At 44.2% G+C, this 23,540-nt stretch overlaps 1 protein-coding gene and 1 non-coding gene across 7 annotated transcripts in view; both read right to left on the bottom strand.

Annotated features, from left to right (window-relative positions):
• Positions 1-13,323, bottom strand: part of SLAMF6 (SLAM family member 6) — a 33,070-nt gene extending 19,747 nt beyond the window's left edge. For 4 of the 6 annotated variants that reach the window (XM_032318681.1, XM_032318683.1, XM_032318682.1 and 1 more), the window contains exon 1: positions 13,193-13,323. In XM_032318681.1, coding sequence (XP_032174572.1) covers positions 13,193-13,238 — 46 coding nt within the window. In that variant the 5' untranslated portion in view covers positions 13,239-13,323. The remainder of the gene's footprint in view (positions 1-13,192) is intronic. The other 2 variants (XM_032318684.1, XM_032318686.1) reach the window with 1 other exon arrangement.
• LOC116576863 lies at positions 7,485-7,591 on the bottom strand. The gene has a single exon (XR_004280322.1). It is a non-coding gene; the product is annotated as a U6 spliceosomal RNA (small nuclear RNA).
• Positions 13,324-23,540: the final 10,217 nt, after the last annotated feature.

Below are 23,540 nucleotides of genomic sequence, written 5' to 3'. Positions count from 1 at the left end.
CAGCTGCCGCTCAGTAAAGATGGGAGGAGACGGGGCCATGGGGCTCCCTGGCCAGCTTCAAATAACCAGATCCTCCCTTCCCATGAGGAGCCCTGAGTGACCCTCTCAGTGGGGAGGAGAGTGGGTTGAATTTTTGCCCAATACTGGAGCCAGTTTCTCTGTGTTGAGCACCCAAAAGAGTAGCTTTTCTAACACAAAATGTAGTATAAAAGGAGTCTCGGGAGGAGGAGAAACTGAAAGATTTCTGAAGACTCTGACCAGCAGCATAGGGTCAAGATGACTCAAACACTCTTTTCTTTATGCACCAGAACGTCCTATTCCTCTTTTAGGAGGAGACATTTTATCCTAATTGAGAGCCTTACTCAGTTAGGAGCAGGACAGGAGAGAGATCCAAGTGTCCAGGTCCCAGGGAGCTAAAGCCACAGCTCTACCACGTGGTCTGCTAGCGTCTGCAGGAGAGAAGACTGCACAGACTGTTTTAAGCCAGGTTAACCCAGAGGTCTGGGCACAAGGATGAGTGAGATGTGCCCACAGTGCCACACTCGTGATGATGGAATTGAAACAGATTGATTGGGCACCTGGGTGGTTCAGTCAGTTGAGCATCTGCCTTCAGCTCAGGTCAGGATCCCAAAGTCCTGGGATCAAGTCCCACATAGGGCTCCCTGCTCAGCAGGGAACTTGCTTCTCCCTCTGCCTTTTCCACTGCTTGTGCTCTTTCTCTCTCTTTCTTTTATATAAATAAATAAAATCTTGAAAAATAAAAGAAGACAGATCGATCATTGGCCAGGGGTAAGGCAACACCCGTCAAAGCCAGAAGCTATACAAGGGAAGTTCTGGGTAATAGATTCTCAAAGCAAACGTTGATTAGGCCATGTAGATCCCCACGCAATACCGCAGTTTACCTGTTAAAAAGCCAGGAACCAGGGACGCCTGGGTGGCTCAGTGAGTTAAGCCGCTGCCTTCGGCTCAGGTCACGATCCCAGGGTCCTGGGATTGAGTCCTGCATTGGGCTCCTTACTCAGCAGGGAGCCTGCTTTTCTCTCCGCCTCTGCCTGCCTCTCTGCCTGCTTGTGTGCTTTCTCTCTCTCTCTTTCTGAAAAATAAATAAATAAAATCTTAAAAAAAGAAAGAAAGAAAGAAAGAAAGCCAGGGACCAAGGAACAGATTTGTTCAAGGTCTCCAAGCTGTTGATGAGTCTATTCAAGACTTATATCCTGCAATACCTGATCTATATACCCTATCGGCCAATTTGCCAAGTGATAATGCATATTACACTGTGTTAGATTTAAAGAAGGCCTTTTTCTACTTCCCACTAGATTCTGAATCCCAAGAATTATTTGCTTTGAGTGGGAAGACCTCGCCCCCCACCCCCAAGAAAACAATACTGCTGGACTGGTTTATCTCGGGGATTTAAAAAAATTCCCCCACTATCTCTGTAAAAATCCTAGAACAAGCTTTAAACGAGTTAACTCTAGAAGAGAGCTCTCAGACCATGCATGGATGTATTCCAATAGCCAGCCTCACTCAAGATATTCTGACAAAAATAAGTATATTCATGTTAAATGTCCTGTTTAGCAAGGGGTATAAGGTATCAAAAGAAAAAGCTCAAATTTCTAAAGAAACTATAAAATGCTTGGGGCTCATTATTTCTAAGGCGGCGGAGCGGGTGGCAACAAGGTTTTCCTCAAGAGAGAAAAAGCAGTATGTCCGGCAGCTCCACCAAGAACCCGCAAGCAATGTTGTGGGATTTGGGGAATGGCTGGGTTTTGCCCATCTGTGTTCCTAACTTTGGGCTAACCGTGAAACGCCTTTATGGTCAGCTTCAGGGACATGAGACCAACCTGTCTGAGCGGGATAAAGCCTGGGATCAAGATTTCACTAGACTTAAAGCCCCTCTTTCAGAAGGGTAATAAGAAGAAGTGGTAACAAGAAGTGGCTATGGGGGTGTTAACCCAAATGCTGGGGCACCTGGAGAGAACAGTATTATTTCTCTAAACAGCTGGACGTGGTGGCCAGCGGTCGGACTCCCTGCCTGAGGGCTGTGGCGGCCACATGCCTTTTGATCAAAGAGGCAGAGAAAAACAAGTCAGCCTATTAGTCTGGACCCCACACCCGGCCTCTGGTCTCTTGGAAGCCGAGAGGCCTCTGGGGTTGTCCTAACGGAGACTACTGCGATGGCCATGCTGCTAGAAGCCCCCCTCGGTGACAGCTGAAACCAGGTCACACTTCCAACCCAGCCACCCTACTTCCTGATCTTCATCCACGTACACCCCACAGTCGCCCAGAAGTAAAGGATCAAGTATGCCCTAGTCCCAGAGATCTCCAAAGTGGAGCTCTGTCCAGTGCCCAGGAAGGCTGGTTTGTAGACGGTGGCGGTTTCATAGAGAATGGGCAGGACAGGCATGTTGTGTGGTTGTGTCCCTCAACACTCTCGTGGAGGCTCAGAGGCTGGCCCCGGGCAGACGTGATTGTGCTAAGCAGAGCTTTAGAATTGGGTCAAGATCGAGTGCTACCTATTCACACTGATTCTAAATACACCTTCTCTGTAACTGACGCTCATGGAGCCATATGGAAAGAAAGAGGGTTCTTAAATGCTGGAAATAAAGAAATCAGATACAAAGAAATCCAAACAGGCTGTTAGAAGCAGGGCACAAGCCACCAAAGGTAAGGGCCACCAGGAAGGAAATTCAGAAGTGATACAGGGAGGTTGTTTGGCTGACACAGGCATGGAAAGGCCTAGGTCAGGGGAGAATTTGCTGAGGCCGTTAATCCCTCCCTTGCCACTTGATCAGTCCATCCCAACCTACTCCTGTGATGAAACAAAAGAGGCAGCAAAAATGGGCTCCCTGTAGTCCCTGATAATCAGAGACTGGCTGACAAAAGAGCAGTGGGAAAGTCCGGGCACCTGGCAAACTGTATGGGGTGGGGGTGGGGTCCTAAGAGTGCACGTGATCCAACTCCTTACGGCCAAGAAGCTTTATGCCTATGTAAGCTTTAGCAAAGATTACCGACATTCCGGGGATGAGAAAGGTTATTAAAAGAATAGCAAACCAGTGTGTCTACTGTCAGACAAATAAGCGATAATGGGTCGGCTTTCATCTCAAAGGTTATTTCTGGAGTAGCCAGAGCTTTGGACATCAAATGGAGGCTGTACTCTGTGCCTGGAGACCTCAGTCCTCTAGAAAGTCAGGGGAAACTAAAAGAACCCCTTGGGAAAGATCCAGTGAAGTTGTGTCCAGAAACACAGCAAAACTGTTTAAAATTATTACTGATAGCTCCCACCAAGGTAAGAGCTGCCCCAAAGGGTAAACCAAAATCAGGCCCATTCAAAACAACTTACGGGAAGCTCTTTCCTAAGGTCTCTCACTCCTCCTCACCACCAAGCCCAGAGGTTTCTCTGCCCATTAAATATATAATTAATAGCATTAATAATTTATCATAATTTATAATAATAATTAATAATTAAGCCTCCAATTAATCTCCAACACAATCCTTGGGACTTTCCCCTTCACCTACCTACTGAAATCAGGGTTCACCCGACCAACCTGGCACTGGGTGTACCTCCAAACTTGGAAAAGTGGGTCACTCCGGGATTAAGCACACCCAATAAGCACGGGGACCCACCTAGTGCTGTTGGCCATGCATTCCCCTGTAAAACGAAAAGGAGTGGTGCCTTCGATCTCCGACTCTGGAGTGGAAAGGTCACCGGCACTCAAGAGACCAGGTGCTCCAAGCAACAGATGACAACAAGCACACCCGTGAGCCACTCTCTGGTCTGAGACTTCTGTTCCAGGGACATGCAGAAAAGTAAAACCCCAGTGGGCAGGACGCTCAGAACTGAACTACAGTGATTTCAGTCCACACTGTGCTAACTGCTGTGCAGCTTTGCTGCCTTTGAGAGCTTAACCCATTTCCCCTATGACTGCTCAGTAAGACATGCAGCCGCTCATTGCTAATACATGGTGAAAATGGATGGTTTTCAATCCTCTTGGCCCTGCTCACCAGGCTCCAGAGGCCGGGTACCATGTTTTATCCCTTAAGATCTTAGTGTGAACACTTTCCTGATATTGTTTATTGTCATAGAGGTTCTAGGAACATCTCAGGCTACAGACACACTAGGGCACCTTGAGATTGGAACTCCCAAGGGAAACTAAGTAAACTCGTAGCAGAAGGAGCTAAACTAAAAGCTGTTGGATTTGTCACCAGTGCCCACAGACTGAAACTGGACGGCTTCTGTACCATCCAGTCCAGAGGGACCCGAATGTAATTTTTGTCACTTCAAGAAATAACTTTACCCAATGGGAATTCAAATGGAAGATACATTTAACACCAATTCATATATTAGTAACTTATACACTTATTATCAAGTATGACTTCATTAAAGTGCAAAGTAGTCTCGTCCGATCTCAACCCAACTTCTGGCCTCCCTTATGTCTCGTTCCCATGACTACCAGCCGCACGCCTAAAGAGACTAGGGAAAATTTACTGAAGATGGTTTTCCAGGAAATGGATAAAATGAAAAGGCAATATATGTCAAATGGAGAATAAACACCAATAGGGCCCAGAATTTACTGTGGAAAGGCTGCCTAAGGCTTACCGAAACCACGGTTGTAAATCCCTGATCTGACTTAGTAATTTTATGATCTTAAAAATTTCAGTTTGAAGCACAAGTTGACATGGCCATGCTCATTGGTATATTATTTTCTCAGTAAGGGCATATGTGAGAAAGAGTATGTCTTTCTAGGACGCTCTCTCTCCAGTTTGTGTTTGTAACACCAGTGATTACATAAGGTGTGAAAGTCAACTTGGTTATTTTTCTGTAATGCATTTTAAGAACTGATGACACAATGAGGAAAGGACTGTTTTTACACAAAACAATATTAAATCCACCTGTGATGAGGTGAAATAGTGAGGCTGTAAGAATTTTACAAAATAATAATTTAGAAATTGTAAATGCTTTTATTCAGAACGGCAAAAAGGGCATCAGTTCTCCTCACTTGCTGGAATCACTGTTCTTACAAATAACAGCGTCTACTGATGAGCCTGATTAAGAATGAGTAAAAAGAATTTATTGGGAAACTGGAATGAAAAATAAGATGCAATTTGGGATGATTCCGGTTGAAACCAGAATACAAAATGATGAAGACCAGATCAGTTTGACACCGGGGACAGCGGTACTGCTATCTGGCTAAGGAGAATAAGGAATGTTCCTGACCAGTGTTTTCCAAGTGTCCTGTGCAGGGGACCTGGGTGGCGTCAGAAGCTGGCTGAGAGTGAGGCGGGCGCCTGGGGAGTACAGCTCCACTCTGGACCTCGAGATGTTACTTCTGTCTGTTTTACCATACATTGAGAATGTGTGAATATCTTTTTTTTTTAAGGCTTCAATATGTTTTTTTTAAAAAAGTCCTGAAAAACCATATATATATATATATATGTGTGTGTGTGTGTGTGTGTGTGTGTGTGTGTGTGTGTGTATATATTAGCATACGTGTGTGTGTGTATACTTTTTCCAAGCACACCAAGAGAGTGGAAATCAGGACATCCGAGACCAAAACTTTTAACATTAAATTGTTAGAGGGGACCACCTAACATAGGAATATACACAGTACTTAGCACACAAGTCCTTTAATAAAATGTTACTGAATCTATTCTGAAAATGTCCTGTTTGGGCAGCAACCTCTTTGACCTCAGCCGCAACAACTTCTTCCTAGGAATATAGCCAAAGGCAAGGGAAGCAAGGGCAAAAATGAACTATTGGGATTTCATTAAGATTAAAGCTTTTGTACAGCAAAGGAAACAGTTAACAAAACCAAAAGACAACTGATAGAATGGAAGAAGATATTTGCAAATGACATATCAGATAAAGGGCTGGTGTCCAGAATCTATAAAGAGCTTAATAAACTCAACACCCAAAGAACAAATAATCCAATCAAGAAATGGGCAGTGGACATGAACAGACATTTCTGCAAAGAAAACATCCAGATGGCCAATAGACACATGAAAAAATGCTCCACATCACTCGGCATCAGGGAAATACAAATCAAAACCACAATAAGATACCACCTCACACCAGTCAGAATGGCTAAAATTAACAAGTCAAGAAATGACAGATGCTGGGGAGGATGCGGAGAAAGGGGAACCCTCCTACACTGTTGGTGGGAATGCAAGCTGGTGCAACCACTCTGGAAAACAGCGTGGAGGTTCCTCAAAAAGTTGAAAATAGAGCTACCCTATGACCCAGCGATTGCACTACTGGGTATTTACCTTAAAGACACTAATGTAGTGCTCTGAAGGGGCACGTGCACCCAAATGTTTATAGCATCAATGTCTACAGTAGCCAAACTATGGAAAGAACCTAGATGTCCATCAACAGATGAATGGATAAAGAAGATGTGAGATATATATATATATATATATATGATGGAATACTACGCAGCCATCAAAAGAAATGAAACCTTGCCATTTGTGATGATGTGGATGGAACTAGAAGGTGTTATTCTTAGCAAAATAAGTCAATCAGAGAAAGACAACTATCATATGATCTCCCTGATATGAGGAAGTGGAGATGCAACATGGGAGCTTGGGGGGTCGGAAAAGAAAAAATGAAAGAAGATGGGATCAGGAGGGAGACAAAGCATAAAAGACTCAATTTCACAAAACAGGCTGAGGATTGTTGGGGGGAGGGGGGTTGGGAGACAGTGGTAGCGTTATGGACATTGGGGAGGGTATGTGCTATGGTGAGTGCTATGAAATGTGTAAGCCTGGCGATTCACAGACCTGTACCCCTGGGGATAAAAATACATTATACGTTTATAAAAGAATTAAAAAATTAATAAAAAAAGATTTTAAAAAAATGTCCTGTTTGCTAGTAGTATGTTCTGAAGGGTAAAAATCAGGAAAAAAAAAATCTACTCTAAAAAAAAGGATGTAGTGGGAGCTTGGGTGGCTCAGTCGTTAAGCATCGGCCTTCAGCTCAGGCCATGATCCCAGGGTCCTGGGATCGAGCCCCAAATTGGGCTCCCTGCTCAGGAAGAATCTTGCTTCTCCCTCTCCCACTCTCCCTGCTGTGTTCCCTCTCTCACTGTGTCTCTCTCTGTCGAATAAATAAATAAAATCTTTTTTTTAAAGATTTTATTTATTTATTCGACAGAGAGAGATCACAAGTAGGCAGAGAGGCAGGCAGAGATTGAGAGGAGGAAGCAGGCTCCCCACCAAGGAGAGCCTGATGCGGGGCTCAATCCCAGCACCCTGGGACCATGACCTGAGCCGAAGGCAGAGGCTTTAACCCTCTGAGCCACCTAGGCGCCCCAATAAATAAAATCTTTTAATAAAAATTTTTAAAAAGGATGTAAGGTCCACTCTATCCTAATGCTGCCATTAGAAATTTTTTTTTAAGTTATAACAGGTTTTATGCTTAATACATACATTTTGGGCTTAGGAAATAACACATAATTACAAGGCAAATTTGGATTTTGATTAACATATAAAATATGGAACACTTCAGGAATTTGCACATCATCTTTGAGCAGGGGCCATGCTCATCTTCCCTGTATCGTTCCAGTTTTAGTCTATGTGCTGTCGAAGAGAGCACTAATGTAAGTTTTTTATGGGCTCCCTGAATTCCTCTAAAAATTCTCCTTCCAGGGGTACCTGGGTGACTCAGTGGGCTGAGCGTCCGACTCTTGGTTTCAGCTCAGGTCATGATCTCAGGGTTGTGGGACTGAGCCCAGAGTCAGGCTCTGTGCTCAGTGGGGAGACTGCTTGAGATTTTCTCTTCCTCTCCTTCTGCCCCTCGCATTCATGGCTGCACTTTTTCAAATAAATACATAAATTTTTAAAAATAAAGGAAAATAAAAAATTTCCTTCCCTAGTTGTATGGCTGAGGCATTCCCATTGAGAAATTCTCTGTGTAAATCTTACCCTCATTGTTAATGACACTGGGAGAAGAGAGGTCACACCTCAGCACCAGAGCTCTGCTTGTGGGTGTACCCCTGAAACAGCCACAGCCCCTCTTACTGTCAAGGTCACTGAGGATTGCTGTCCAAGAGAAGCTCATCGGTGCCATCGAAGGGCTGCGACAGCACTACAAGGACATAGGAAAGTCAATGGAAGGCAAGCACAAGACTGCCCAAGCCTAAGGGGTGCTGGAGACAGACCTATTTATGTAATCAGGCCCCTGGAAAGGCAGCCTCAGGTCCAAGCCATTACACAGTCTTGTGGAGCGGACTTTGTTGTCTCCTGCATGCAAGGGCGTCCCCCAGCTGGGGCCCCGAACTGCTTCACTGGTTTAACTCAGTGCAGCTCCCTGAGCCTGCGCATCCAGGATGTGCTTTTATTTGTGGGTCACCTCACCACCGGCTCCCAAGGACATCTCCAGTTGGGATTCTTATCTCCCCACGTCTCGCTGTTGCTCATGTGTCTGTTGACGATGACCAGCTCACTGGACAATGTACTGTAGGCTTCGTGAGTCCCGTGTGAATGACCTTCCATAATCCTACTCAACCTTCACTGGGAAAAGAGAGCCCTGGGACTGATTCTGGCCAGCACTGGACTGACCATCAGATTAACCGCCCCTTGGGAGGTTTTATATCATGAAGCCACCCTAAAGAATTGGCACAACAGAAACTTTGGCTAGAAATACAGGCAGTGCCCTCAAGAATTTAAAAATTGTCCTTGATTGGGGCACCTGGGTGGCTCAGTGGGTTAAAGCCTCTGCTTTCCGCTCAGGTCATGATCCCAGGGTCCTGGGATCGAGCCCCACATCGGGCTCTCTGCTCAGCAGGGAGCCTGCTTCCTCCTCTCTCTCTGCCTGCCTCTCTGCCTACTTGTGATCTCTGTCTGTCAAATAAATAAATAAAAATCTTTAAAAAAAAATTGTCCTTGACTCCTTAGCTAATGTAGTGTGTGATAATAGACCAGCTCTGAACTTCTTGTTAGCAGAAGGAGGGGGCATCTGTGTAGAAACTAATACGTCACGTTGTACCTGCAGGTGAAGTAGAAGTGAATATTAAAAAATTCTGATCAGGAGTCTTGACTGCATACCTTCAACCAGAGAAAGATCTCTCTGTTAAGACTGACCAACTATCAAACGGCATAACCCAGTATCATAGATTTCCTCTCTTTCCTGCGGCCACTAATAATCCTGCCACTCATTACTTCTTGGACCTGCATACCCACCAGTTTGGTACAGTTTGTGACCGAGCATGTGGAAGCCATACAGTTGCAGATGGTGATAACACAAGGGTATGAAGAGCTCAGAGCTGAGCCCAGTGACCCACATATCTCAGACTAGCTGGAAAGAGGTTCTACCCCTCCACTGAGCCCCTAGAGGATGCCCGCATCCAGCAGGAAGTAGCTTCAAAAGACGATCCCTTGTCCCATTCACCTCAAGAATGAGAAGCTGGAGGAGGGATTTTGTCACCAGTGAGACCTCCCAGACTCAGGAAACTTCTAGAAGCTCCTGCCCAACTGTGAATTTTATCTTTTAGAAACTAATTAATTAATTGCTGGAACAGGAAAAGAAACCTTTTGAATACCAACTCCAGGACAGTGACCATCGCCATCAGCATCATCAGAAAGTAAGTGCTCTTAAGAATTCATAAGATAGGATGCCTGGGTGGCTCAGCTGGTTGAGCGACTGCCTTCAGCTCAGATCATGATCCTGGAGTCCCGGGATGGAGTCCTGCATTGGACTCCCTGCTCCCCTGGGAGTCTGCTTCTCCTTCTGACCTTCCCCCTCTCTTGCTCGCTCACTCTCATTCTCTCCCTCTCTCAAATATACAAATAAAATCTTTTAAAAAAAGAATTAGTAAGGGCTGGAGAAAGTAGAACCCTCATATACTGCTGGTCGGAATACAAACCGGACCAGCCACTGTAGAAAATTATTTAGTGATTCCTCAGATTAATCCTAGAATTATCGTATGATCCAGAATCGGATCACAATTGAAAACAGGTGCTCAAGCAAATACCTGCATGAAAATCCTCATTTACAAGGGCCAAAAGGTGGAAACACCCAAGTGCTCATCTCTGTAGATGAGTGGGTCAATAAAATCTGCTACATGTATACAATGGAATGTTACTGAACAATAAGAAGAAATGAAAGGCTGGTACATGGTACGATATGAATGAACCTTGTAAACATTATACGACGTGGAAGAAGTCAGACAGAAAGATCTCATATCTTACTATTTCATTGATATGAAATGTCCAGTACAGGTAAACCCACAGAGACAAAAAGCTAGTTGGTATTTGCCAGGGGGGCGTGGGGCTTGGGGGAAGGGGCAAGCGGGACATCACTGCTTAATGGACATGCAGTCATCTTTCGAGGTGTTACAGTGTTTTGGGATGGTAAAGCAGGTTGCACACCGCCGTGAACGCACCAAGTGCTACTGAATTATACACCTGAGAGTTATTTTATGTTTTGTGAATTTTACCTTCATGGAAGAAAGAAAGAAAAGCTGCCTGCCGACGGAGACCCCGCTGAGGCTAGATGGAGCCTGGGAGGCTGGAGGTCACATGGGGACAGACGGCGGACTCTGAGAGCTGGAAAGGCACGGCTGTCCTTGAGGGTAATGTCAAAATGCAAAACAACTCCTTGCCCGTGGTGAGCAATGACAATGAGCAATGATAATTCCTGGCAGCTGTGCACGGTTGGTAAGAGAACTTGCTCAAGGGCTGGGAGCCATCGGATGTAATCTCTGAGCAGGAAAGTCTTCAAGTTTTGGACTCAGGAGACCTCAGAATCATAGGGCCAGCTCCCATGTATTGGCTCTACCTACGCCAGCAACCACTTCTCTCCTGAGCATCCGCATACCTGTATCTGCTTCTGGCAAACATAAGCAAAGACTCAGTCCTTATTTCTCCCTCCCTTCAGCCGCAACATGACTAAAGTCCCACGAAATCTAGAGCCTTGCTACTCAAGGTATGGCCCACGGAGCCTCACTGGGGTTACCAGAGAACCTCATATAAATGCAGAGTGTTTGTCTGCGTTCAGAATCAGTATTATGAGACTCCCTAGGAACCTGTATGCCTATCAATGTTTGGTAAGTTCTCATCTAGAAAGAACAAAATGGAGAAACGAGTGAAATTCATTTTCTCGAGGGCACAAAGATGCCCGATTTTAGTTATACCTACTGGGATTATTTCCTAACATGGTTTATCTTTTCAGTGAACTTTAAAAAAAAATAGCAAGTCACAGTGTCTGACCAACTGGAAAGTAGGTTGATGGTATGAGTCAACTTCCTTCACACGTCTTTTCAAAATTGACTTGATTTGTGCCAGATCTTTGCCACAGCAGATTTCTTTTCCTTCCTCAAACTTTTCCCAGCAGCGGGCTTTTGCACACTTCTGGCCCCACGCAAAGTAGATACCCCTGTTTTTCTGTTTCATGGCAACCTGCTGATTTTCTTCCCAGTGTCACCTTTTATATACATTATAGCTGCACGTAAACCGAGGAGCACAGCCAGGTGATTCTGAGCACCGACTCTGGAGCAGAGCTCCCTGACGTCCGACCTTGGCAACCTTCGCTCCTCTCCTGGGCTCCAGAACACCAGCAAGTGCATTCACAAGTGTTTCTTTCTCTACAGGGCCCACGGCGCCGCCCCAGCCCATAACCATGTGACACAGAGTAAGTTACTTAAGGGTCCTGTGCCTGCTTTCCTCTTCCGTGGATCTATTTCACAGGGTCTTTACAAGAGGTATTGATGGAAATGGGGAGGAGCAGGGGAATTTTAACCCGAGGACACTCAGCATATTGCATTTTAGGGTGGGTTCAATTTTGCAAGGATGGAAAAGTGCCGCAAAGATGCAGGGCTTTGCTCTCAGGCCAGGGAGCGGCTCTCGACTAGACAAACCAATTCTCCCTCTTTTCTGCGTCTTACACACACTGCCCAGGGTTCTGTCTTCCTTGAACGTTCTCCTTAGCTTTGTTTATCAGTTCGGTGCCAAGACTTCCAAGCCTCCAGCCCCTAGTCCTCAATTTCCAGCTGCTCTTCGGAAATCTTCTCATGGATAGTGATGTCTTAAAATCAGTAGGTCCTGACCTAGGCTCCCCTTCTCCATGGCGGCTTCCTCCTCCGCTCCCCTTTGTCACCCAACTTCGCCACCGTTGGTTACTCTGTCTGAAATTTCCCTGCCCCTTCCACGGCACTTCATACCCTCTTTCTCTGCTCGACTTAGTTGTCATTTATCTCTGTGCAATATGCCATTTCACTCATTCGTTTCACCTGCTCAAATGGGAACTCCACAAGGAGGGAAGGTTTTGCCTGCTTTGATCATGGTACGTCCCCAGAACGTGGAAAACCAGCGCGTTCCCCTCACTCCTGCTGCCAGTCACTCCAGTTCATTCTACGTCTGTGTGATGCTCTCACTTCTGTCTTTTGGTTGTCGCTATTTCTCAAAACTTTTGCAACTATTTCAAGAGTTTGCCACCTGCTGGCTAATGAAATTTGGACAAGTTATTTAAATCATCTTGGCTCCTCAAAGTGGGTCAATACAGTTCCAACTCACAGGCCTGTCCTGGGGCTTATGCATATATTGTGTGTGCAGCACTTAGCCCAGGGCCTGGAACAGAATCCCTTCATGTTTTCCAACAGGACCAGCTCCTGTTCCTTTCTCTGTGGCACGTACAGTCCTGCTGGGCTGCCTAGACCCTGATTTGCATCAGAGGAAGGGAGATGTCTTTTTTTACAGTGAGCAGAAACGAATACGACTATTTCTAGGTCTTCATTATGCCCAGAAATTCTGGCTACACGGAGCCATAGGTTTTCAGTCTTTTTGATGAGGACAGTGAGGTTCAGGCACACTCAGTAATCTACCTAAGGTTCCAGAGCAAGACAGCAGCTAATTTGGGAGGAGAACTCACTCTCCTGATCCCAGTACTCTTTCTTTCAGAACATGATGGTTGTAAACGCCACATTGTCTGGTCTCAGAAACAGCTCACCTCCTGTGCTCCGCAGAGACCCCCTCACAGCCCCATGCAGGTGAAGGAACTTGGGCACTTAGTGTGCCAAGTTGAGAGGAGGTGGCACTTTCTCGGGCACCACCGAGAACCTCCCCGCCCTACCCCCCACCCCGCCCCGGTCCACAGCAGACAGACAGACAGACACACAATACGCATAAGTGATTCAGATTGAGCAAGCAGCACAGAACGCGGGAGTCGTCCTTGGCTATGCCAGTCCGCTGCGGCATTTACCTGGGCTGGAGAAGACAAGCACGAGGGGCGGGAGCAGCCAGAACATGCTGTCGGCGGCAGGGGCTGGTGCTGGTGGCCTCCGATGCCTGGCACCTGCCCTTCAGTGCTCTCTCACAGATTGAAATTGGTTCTCACGAAGACTTCCCCTTCCTCTGAGAGGTGTGGTAAGCCCTCTTCCTGCATACTGCATTCCTGATTTTATTGCTACTCTACTCACTTTTTCTTCTGAGCAAAGGGCAAAGATCTGAAGAATGAAATGTAAATTGGCATTTTCATTTTTCATCTAGATCCTTTTTTCATTTTTCGGTTTTTTTTTTTAAAAATTGTGATGAAATGGCCTAAGTGACATGTGGTGAGGTTGTAAGCTGAAAGTTAGTGTTGTAGGGACACCTGGGTGGCTCAGATGGTTGAGTGTCTGGCTTTGGCTCTCAGGTCACGATCTCCGGGTCGTGGGGTCGAGCCCCACGTCGGGAGTCTGCCTGTCCCCCGACCCCTGCCATGCTCATTCTCTTTCTCTCTCTCTCAAATGAATAAATAAAATCTCAAAAAAAAAAAGTTCCTTGATATGAGGAAGTGGTGATGCAACATGGGGGCTTAAGTGGGTAGGAGAAGAATAAAGGAAACAAGATGGGATTGGGAGGGAGACAAACCATAAGTGACTCTTAATCTCACAAAACAAACTGAGGGTTGCTGGGGGGAGGGGGTTTGGGAGAAGGGGGTGGGATTATGGACATTGGGGAGGGTATGTGCTTTGGTGAGTGCTGTGAAGTGTGTAAACCTGGTGATTCACAGACCTGTACCCCTGGGGATAGAGTATTATGCCTCCATCAGAAAGGATGAATACCCAACTTTTGTAGCAACATGGACGGGACTGGAAGAGATTATGCTGAGTGAAATAAGTCAAGCAGAGAGAGTCAATTATCATATGGTTTCACTTATTTGTGGAGCATAACAAATAGCATGGAGGACATGGGGACTTAGAGTGGAGAAGGGAGTTGGGGGAAATTGGAAGGGGAGGTGAACCATGAGAGACTATGGACTCTGAAAAACAATCTGAGGGTTTTGAAGGGACGGGGCGTGGGAGGTTGGGGTACCAGGTGGTGGGTATTATAGAGGGCACGGATTGCATGGAGTACGGGGTGTGGTGCAAAAATAATGAATACTGTTATGCTGGAAATAAATTTAAAAAAAAAAAAAAGTTCCTGTTTTAACCGTTCAATTCAGGGGTGTTAATTACACTCACAGTGTTGTGTAACCACCAACATCACAATCATACCTTGTTTCATTGCACTCCACTTTACGGAGTGTTGCAGACATGTTGCTTTTTACAAGTTGAAGTTTTTAGGAACCCTGGGTCGAGCAAGTCTACTGGCGCCATTTTCCCAACACTTAATTGCTTTGTGCCACGTTTTGGCACTTCTCGCAATATTTCGAAATTTTTTATTATTATATTTTTATGCGGATCTGTGATTATTGCTCTTTGATGTCACTATTTTTTTAAGATTTTTATTTATTTATTTGAGAGAGAGAGAGCATGAAAGGGGGGAGAGGCAGAGGGAGAAGCAGGCCCCCTGCTCAGCAGGGAGCCCTACTCGGGGGCTCGATCTCAGGACCCCGGGATCATGACCTGAGCTGAAGGCAGATGCTTAACCGACTGAGCTCTCATGGATGTTCAGGTTACTTCTTGAACTTCAGATTTGGTAGAAACAGTTAAGAGGATCAGAATCAGAAGTGGGACCTGAATATGGGACTGAATGGTTGTAATCTCTTGGCAAAACTTTTTTTTTTTTTAAAGATTTTATTTATTTATTTGACAGAGAGAGATCACAAGTAGGCAGAGAGGCAGGCAGAGAGAGAGGAGGAAGCAGGCTCCCCGCCGAGCAGAGAGCCCGATGTGGAGCTCGATCCCAGGACCCTGGGATCATGACCTGAGCCGAAGGTAGAGGCTTTAACCCGCTGAGCCACCCAGGCGCCCCTCTTGGCAAAACTTTTTAACGAATGAGGGGTTGCTCCTTCCGGATGAGCAGAGGAAAAACCCTTTTTTTTGGAGATGGATTCTATGCCTGGTGAGGGTGCTGTGAAGATTGTCAAAATGGCAACAAAGGGTTTAGAATATGATGTAGACATAGTTGGGTAAAATGTTATCAAAGGGCATCACCTAATACAGAGAAACCATTCCTGTGGCAAACTTTATTATGGTCTTCTTTTGAGAAATTCCCACAACCGCACCCAAGCTTCAGTCACCACTGCCCCGATCAGTCAGCAGTCCCCAACATCGAGGCAAGATCCCCCACCAGCAAAAAAGATTGCTACTTTCTGAGAACTCAGCCTTTTTTAGCAGTAGAACATCTTAAGAGTCTTATTGTATCTGATACATTAGTGTTAAGAGATAAAGAGATAGGATTTCATATTTGCATTGCTCAGATTTAAAGATGCTGGCGTAAGGGTGTTTGCAGGAGAAAAGAATTAGGTCTCCACTCACAGAGGAGCAGAGATAACGAGAGTCAAGGAGGAGAGAGAATGAGAGAGAGTGCACCTGGAATGATGTCATTTGTCTCTGGGTATAAATGTCCCCCATGCTTGAAAGACACACTCATGAACTCCCCACAGATGTAAGCCATGGCAGTCCTGTTCCCCACTTACCTAGAATTTGGTAAGTGACATTATTGGCCACTCCCCAGCTCTGGAATTTTTAAAGATTTTATTTATTTATTTGACAGACAGAAATCACAAGCAGGCAGAGGCAGGCAGAGAGAGAGGGGGAAGCAGGCTCCCTGCCGAGCAGAGAGCCCGATGCGGGGCTCGATCCCAGGACCCTGAGATCATGATCTGAGCTGAAGGCAGAGGCTTAACCCACTGAGTCACCCAGGTGCCCCTCAAATAAATAAATAATCTTTAAAAAAATCAAACTAGTATTATTAGTTTCAGGTGTAAAACACAATGATTCAACATTTATAGGCATTTTGAAATGCTCACCACTATAAGTATAGTTACTGCCTGTCATCGTACAAGGTTACCACAATTTATTGACGATATTTCTTCTTTTTAAAGTGTATTTGAGAGAGAGAGAGAGAGAGAGCACAGTGAGAAAGGAGCAGTGAGAAGGAGAGAGGCGAACTTCCCACTGAGTGCAGAGCCGGAGGCAGGGCTTGATCCCACGACGTTGAGACAATAACCTGAGCCAAAATCCAGAGTCGGACGCTCTGCTGGCTGAGCCACACGGACGTCCCACTGATATTTCTTGGGCTGTACTTTTCACCCCCGTGACTTGTTTTGTAACTGGAAGTTTGTATGTCTTGGTCCCTTCCCCTATTTCACTCATGCCCCTACCCCCTTCCCTCTGGCAACCACCAGTTTGTTCTCTGTATTTATCAGCCTGTTTTTGTTTGTTAGTTTGTTTTTTAGAGTCCATGTGTAAGTGAAATCATCTAGTATTTGTCCCTCCCTGCCTGACTTCTTTCACTGAGCCGAACACCCTCTTGGTCATCCATGTTCTTGCAAATGGTAAGATTTCCTTCGTCTCTGTGGTGGAGTCATCGTCCATTGTATCTCTCGTAGTTTTTATCCATTCATCTGTCAGTGGATGCTCACTTCTGTATCCTGGATATAGTAAGCAATTCTGCAATAAGTGTAGAAATGCATATATCTTGTTAAATTAGTGTTTTCATTTCCTTTGGATCAATATCCAGAAGTGGAACATCCTGATCATATGGTAGTTCTCTTCTCAATTTTTTGAGGAACTCCAAACTGTTTTCCATGGTGGCTGCACCAGTCCACACTCCCACCAAGTCATGAGGGTTCCCTTTTCTCCGCATCCTCACCAATACTTGCTATTTCTTGTCTTTTTGATACTAGCCACTCTGACTGATGTGAGGCGACATCTATTGTGGTTTTGATTTGCTTTTCCCTGCTAATTAGTGATGTTGACCATCTCTTCATGTGTCCAATGGCTATCTGTATGTCTTCTTCAGAGAAATGTCTAGTTGGGTTCTCATCTCATTTTTAATATATGTATTTTTAATTTATTTGACAGACAGAGATCACAAGTAGGCAGAGAGGCAGGCAGAGAGAGAGGAGGAAGCAGGCTCCCCGCTGAGCAGAGAGCCCGATGCGGGACTCGATCCCAGGACCCTGAGATCATGATCTGAGCGGAAAGCAGAGGCTTTAATCCACTGAGCCACCGAGGCGCCCCTCATCTCATTTTTAAATTGGATTGATTTTTTGGGGGGGAGGTATAGAGTGTTATGAGCTCTTTATTTTGTTACAAAGTATTTTTAAATGAAGGTGTGTGTTTTTGAGACATATTGCCATTGCACACTTAATAGACTACAATTTGGTATAAACGTAACTTAAAAAAATTTATTTATTTATTTGAGAGAAAGAGGGGGTGCATGTGTGTGAACGGGGGGAGGGACTGAGAGAGTGGGAGAAAGAGAATCTCCAGCAGATTCCCCGCTGAACAGGGAGCCCAACTCAAGGCTCAGTGCTATGACCCTGAGATCATGACCTGAGCTGAAATCAAGAGACAGACGCTTAACTGACTGAGCCACCTAGGTGCCCCACTATAAACATAACGTTTATATGCACTTGGAAACCAAAAAATTCACTTGACTTGCTTTATTGCGATATTTACTTTATTGCAGTGCTCTTGGAGGTACACTTACAATGTCTCTGAGATATGCCCGTATCTACTTCCAAAATGATTTCATTACCTGTGATACTGTGATTCATGAGAAATATATATTTGGTCACTCATTTCTTATATATATTTGGTCTTTGTCCAGGGTTTCTGTCTCACAGCTTCCATGACCCTTGGAATTTCCTCAGTGCTTTGATATTCATGGGAATATCTTTTGTTATAATATTTGGTCTCTTGTCCTCAGTTCCTAAAAATCTCTTCAGAGCCTTAAAAGAGAAATGGGTGTCTTGTTCATAACAAACCTTTTCAATCACAACCGGATTTATGTTAATGAGTGGCTTTTGGACTTCACCTTAAGATGAAGGCTGGTTGCCAGGGGAACCAACCATGTGATTAGAGGGTTGGAAATTTTAATTCCACTTCCTGACCTTCTGGGAGGGAAGGGGGCTGGGGGTTGAATCAGTTGCCAATGGTCAGTGAATTTTTCAGTCATGCCTACATAACAAAATCTCCATGAAAACACAAAAGAGGGTTCAGAGAATTTTTTGGTTTCCAAGTGCATATAAACGTTATGTTTATAGTGGGGCACCTAGGTGGCTCAGTCAGTTAAGCATCTGTCTCTTGATTTCAGCTCAGGTCATGATCTCAGGGTCATAGGACTGAGCCTCTAGGGTTGGTGACCATGTGGAGATTTGGGAGAACGGTGACCTCAGAGAGGACATGGAAGCTCCTTGCCCTTTCCCATACCTTGACCTGTGCATCGCTTCCATTTGGCTGTTCCTGAGTTACACCCTTTTATAATAAACTGGTAATCTAGTAAATGAAGAGTTTCCTTGAATTCTGCGGGCTGCTCTAGCAAAGTAATTGAACCTAAGGAGGTGTTGTAGGAACTTTCAGTCTATAGCCCATGGGCCAGAAGCGCTGACGGTAACCTGCATTTGTGACTGGCATCTGGAATGGGGGTGCAGGGCAGACTTGTGGGACTAAACACTTAATTTGTAGAACCTGATGTTATCTCCAGGTAGATGGTGTCAGAATTCAGTTGAATTATAGGATACCCAACTGGTGCTGGAAAATTCCTTGTTTGTTTGGATACCCACCCCCTACCAAAGCACACAGTGGGATTGGGTGGAGAAGGTTTTATTATCCCCAAAAGACTCTCTATAACCGTTAACTAAGGTATCCCTATTTCTCCTTTCCTTCAGCCTCTAGTAACCTAATCTACTTTCTCTCTCTCTAACTTTGCTAATTCTAGATACCTCTTATAAGTGGAATTATACCATATTTGCCCTTTAGTTTCTGTTTTATTTTAATAGCATAATGTTTTCAAGGTATATCCATATTATAGGATGTATCAGAATTTCACTCTATTTTTTATGGCTAAATAATATTCCATTGTTTTTATATAACACGTTTTCTTTATTCATTCATCTATATGTGGACTCTGGAGTGTTTCCACATTTTGCATATTGTGAATAATTTTACAATGAACATTGGAGCACATGTATCTGTTTGAGGCCCTGCTTTTGATTCCCTTGGATAGATACCTAGGATTGGAATTGCTGGGTCATATGAAATTCTGTGGTTAGCTTTTTGAGGACCCACTAAATGATTCCCCATTGTGACTGCACCATTTTACATTTGTACCAGCAATGTGTGAACATTCCAGGTTCTGTACATCTGTCGTTTTTTTTTTTTTTTTTGATAACAAAAAATTTGATAGCAACATTTGTCATTTTGTTTTTTTGATAATAGTCATCCTCATCAATGTTAAGTAGCATCTCATTGGTGGTTTTGATTTGCATTTCTTTAATGATTAGTGATGCTGAGCATCTTTTCATGTGCTTATGGGTCATTTGTTTATCTTCTTTGGAGAAATACCTATTGAAGTCCTTTGCCCCTTCTAAAATTTGTTTGTTTGGTTTTATTGTGTTATTGTAGGAGTTCTCTATAATTTCACTTAGTAATGTTTTATAATTTTCTGTGTTTAAGATTTTTTACCTCCTGGTTAATTTTATTCCTAAGTATTTAATTCTTTTTAATGTTATTGTAAGTGGAATTGTTTTCACAATTCCATTTGTATGGCTCATTGTTAGTGTATGAAAACAACTCTGTTTTGTGTGTTCATTTTGTGTATTGCTATTTTGCTTAACTCATTTATTAGCTCTAATAGTTTTTTTTTTTTAAGATTTTGATTTCTTTATTTGACAGAGAAAGAGATCACAAGTAGGCAGAGAGGCAGGCAGAGGGAGAGGGGGAAGCAGGCTCCCCGCTGAGCAGAGAGCCCAACGTGGGGCTTGATTCCAGGATCCTGAGACCATGACCTGAGCTGAAGGCAGAGGCTTAACCCACTGAGCCACACAGGCACCCCTGGTAGTTTTTTTTATTAAGATTTTATTTATTTATTTGACAGACAGAGATCACAAGTAGGCAGAGAGGCAGGCAGAGCAGGCGGAAGCAGGCTCTCTGCTCAGCAGGGCTCAATTCCAGAACCCTGAGATCATGATCTGAGTTGAAGGCAGATGCTTTAACCCACTGAGCCACCCAGGCACCCTCTACTGGGTTGTGTGTGTGTGTGTGTGTGTGTGTGTGTGTGTGTGTGTACGATCTTTAGGGTTTTCTATATATAAGATCATGTCATCTATGAACAGAGATCATTTCACTTCTTCCTTTCCAATTTGGATACCTTTTATTTCTTTTTCTTGCCTAATTGCTCTGGCTAGAACTTCAAATACTATGTTGAATAGAAATGGTAAAAACTAACATCCTTGATTTCTTCCTTATCTTAGGGCGAAAGCTTTTAGTTTTTTACCTTTGAGTATAATATTAGCTGTGACTTTTTCATATATGGCCTATTATGGGGCTGAATTATAGGTGTGTGACTTAGGGATACAATTAGTCATTTCAGTGGAAGCCAAGAATAAACATGGAGTTATCCAGGAATGACCTGGGGAGGACTCTCTTCTCTGAATGGCATAGACCTCTGTGAATTGCATGGGAGACTGGCAAGGCTTTTGGGGATTTTGTACCAGCAGAAATGCTGTCAGCTTGGACTGAAGGAGACAGAGACAGGACTAGATGAAGGACGGCCACGGTATTTCTGGAATTCTACAGGACAGACCAATGAAGTTATCCAGTGACAAAAATGTGTTATCCTTCCAGAAAAGAGAAAAAAGGCAGAGCTGATACTACCACTATGGGCCCTAGGGCACAGCTCAGGGGTCAGGACTGCTTTCAGATACAGAGGGGTGGGACCATTGGTGAAGGTGGAGAGGATGAACCTCGTTGTCCCAGAAAGCAGGGCCACCCAGGGGGACCAAAGAGCAGAGCATAGAGCCAAAGAAGATTACTCCCATGTCTTAAAATCTAATAAAATCTGCCTTGCTACGTTTTAGACTTGCTTGGGACTTGTGACCCCTTTTCTTTTTTCTATATAATTATATTAGCTTCAGGTATACAACATGACTCCGTATTAGTATATAATGGGAAATAATTGCCACAACAAGTCTAGTTATCATTGGTCACCATACACGGCTACAATTTTTTTCTTGTGTTGAGAACTTTTAAGATTTATTCTTAGCAACTTTCAAATATGCAATACAGTATTATTAACTACAGTTTCCCTAAGTACATCCGCATGACTTCTTTATTTTGTAACTGGAAGTTTTTATCTTTTGAGCTTCTCCCACTTCACGCTCTCCTCATGCCCCCACCCCAACCCCAACAACCACTAGTTTGTTATCTATATCCATGAGTATTGTCATAATTTGAAAGTTTGTTATCATCATAATTTGGTTGTTTGTTGTGTTTTAGATTCCACATATAAGGGAAATCACAGCGACATCATTGGTCCTTGAGGGCGTTATGCTAAATGAAATAAGTTAGACAGAGAAAGACAAACTCCATGTGATTTCGCTTATGTATGGAAATGAAAAAAACAAAACAAAAAATGTGACCCCTTTTTTCTCTTTCTCCCTTGGGAGTGGGCGTCTCTATCCTTTGCTTGTCTCACCATTATATTGGGAAAGCACATAGCTTGTCCAGTTTTACAGATTCACGACTGGAGTTAAATATTCCCTCAGGATAAATCGTACCTTGAGATTCCCACCTACCTGATTTAGATGATATTTAAATGAGATTTTGGATTAAGAATTGATATTGGAATGGGTTAAGACTTTGGGGCTATTGGGACAGAGTAAACACATTTTACTTGTTAAAAGGACATGGATTTGGGGGGATGCAGAAGGCAGAATGTTATAGGTTGAAATGTGTCTTTCCAAAATCTTATGTTGAAGTCCTAACCCCCAGTATCTCAGGATGTGACTGTATTTAGAGATAAGGTATTTAAAGAGGTAACTAAGTTAAAATAAGGTCATATGGGTTGGCCCTAATTCGATAAGCTTGATGTCTTTATAAGAAGAAGAGATTAGAACACAGACATGCACAGAGAGACCGTGGGAAGACACAGGGAGAAGAAAGCAACCTGCAAGCCAGTGAGCGAGGCCTCACAATAAACTGACCTTGCTGACATCTTAATTGCAGACTTCTAGCCTCTCGGATTGTGAGTAAATACATTTCTCTTATTTAAACCACCCAGCCTGTTGTACCTTGTTATGGCAAACTAATACATGTGAAAGAAATTTCCTTGTATTCCTATTCTGTTCACTATTTTTAATCATGACAAGGGTATTGAATTTGGTCAAACATTTTTTTTGCATCAGTTGAGATGATCATATGGGTTTTTTTTTCCACCCTTCATTCTATTAATCTGTTCTATTGCATTCCTTTTTTTTTTTTTAATGTTGAACCATCTTTGCCTCCCACGAGGAAATCCAAATTGGTCATGATATATAGTCATTTTAATGCGCTGCTGAATTTGGTTTGCTGGTATTTTGTTGTTAGTACCTTAGGGGCTCCTGGGTGGCTCAGTGGGTTAAGTGCCTGCCTTCAGCTCAGGTCATAATCTAAGGGTCCTGGGATGGAGGCCCATGTAGGCTCCCTTCTCAGCGGAGAGTCTGTTTCTCCCACACACCCCCACCCCAGCCCCCTCCATGCGCTCTCTTTCTCTCTCTCTCTCACTCATTCTCAAATAATAAGATCTTTAAAAAAAAAAAAGAAAAAAAAAAAACCCACCACACCCACCAGACCAATCAGGCTCCTTCCTTCCTTTGCCTGGTTTCCAGAGTGGCCCAGACAAGCTCCTCTCTTGTGGGCTGTGCAATTTAGAGCGTTCTATAGCTTTTCAAAAAGCATCACATTTTAATTCAGCTTCGCTTTCTTTTTCTGAGAGGCATTTGCTGCGCGGATCCTCCCGTTCTCTGTTCCCTGTTCTCCGTGGAAAGCTCACGTGCCCCTGCAGGTGCCGGGCTTGTGCTGCCTTACCGGTACTTGCCACTAGAGGGCCCTGCCCCCTCGAGATTGCAATTTCAATGAAACTTCGTAAAAACTGACCCATCTTGGTGTGGTCCATAAGAACACACATCCATTTTGCAGAAGGAGAATCTGAGAAGCAAGCCCTTAGGGGATGGGGTGAGTAGCTTATATCTTCATTAAATCAGAAGACTAGGGAAGAAAGTGAGAGATGGGAGCTTGGTGGTCCCAAGTCCCAAAGGCCACATGAAGAATTCCTGGGCACTGGTTCCCTTCCAGGTTTGTTCTCGTGCAAGACCCAAGGAACACTTGCCTCTGGTTCTATTCCTTCTCCACTTG

Source organism: Mustela erminea, chromosome 17 (genome assembly GCF_009829155.1).
Source record: "Mustela erminea isolate mMusErm1 chromosome 17, mMusErm1.Pri, whole genome shotgun sequence".
NCBI lineage: Eukaryota > Metazoa > Chordata > Mammalia > Carnivora > Mustelidae > Mustela > Mustela erminea.
Note: the sequence above shows the minus strand (reverse complement) of the source record. Positions and strands in the feature narration are given on the sequence as shown.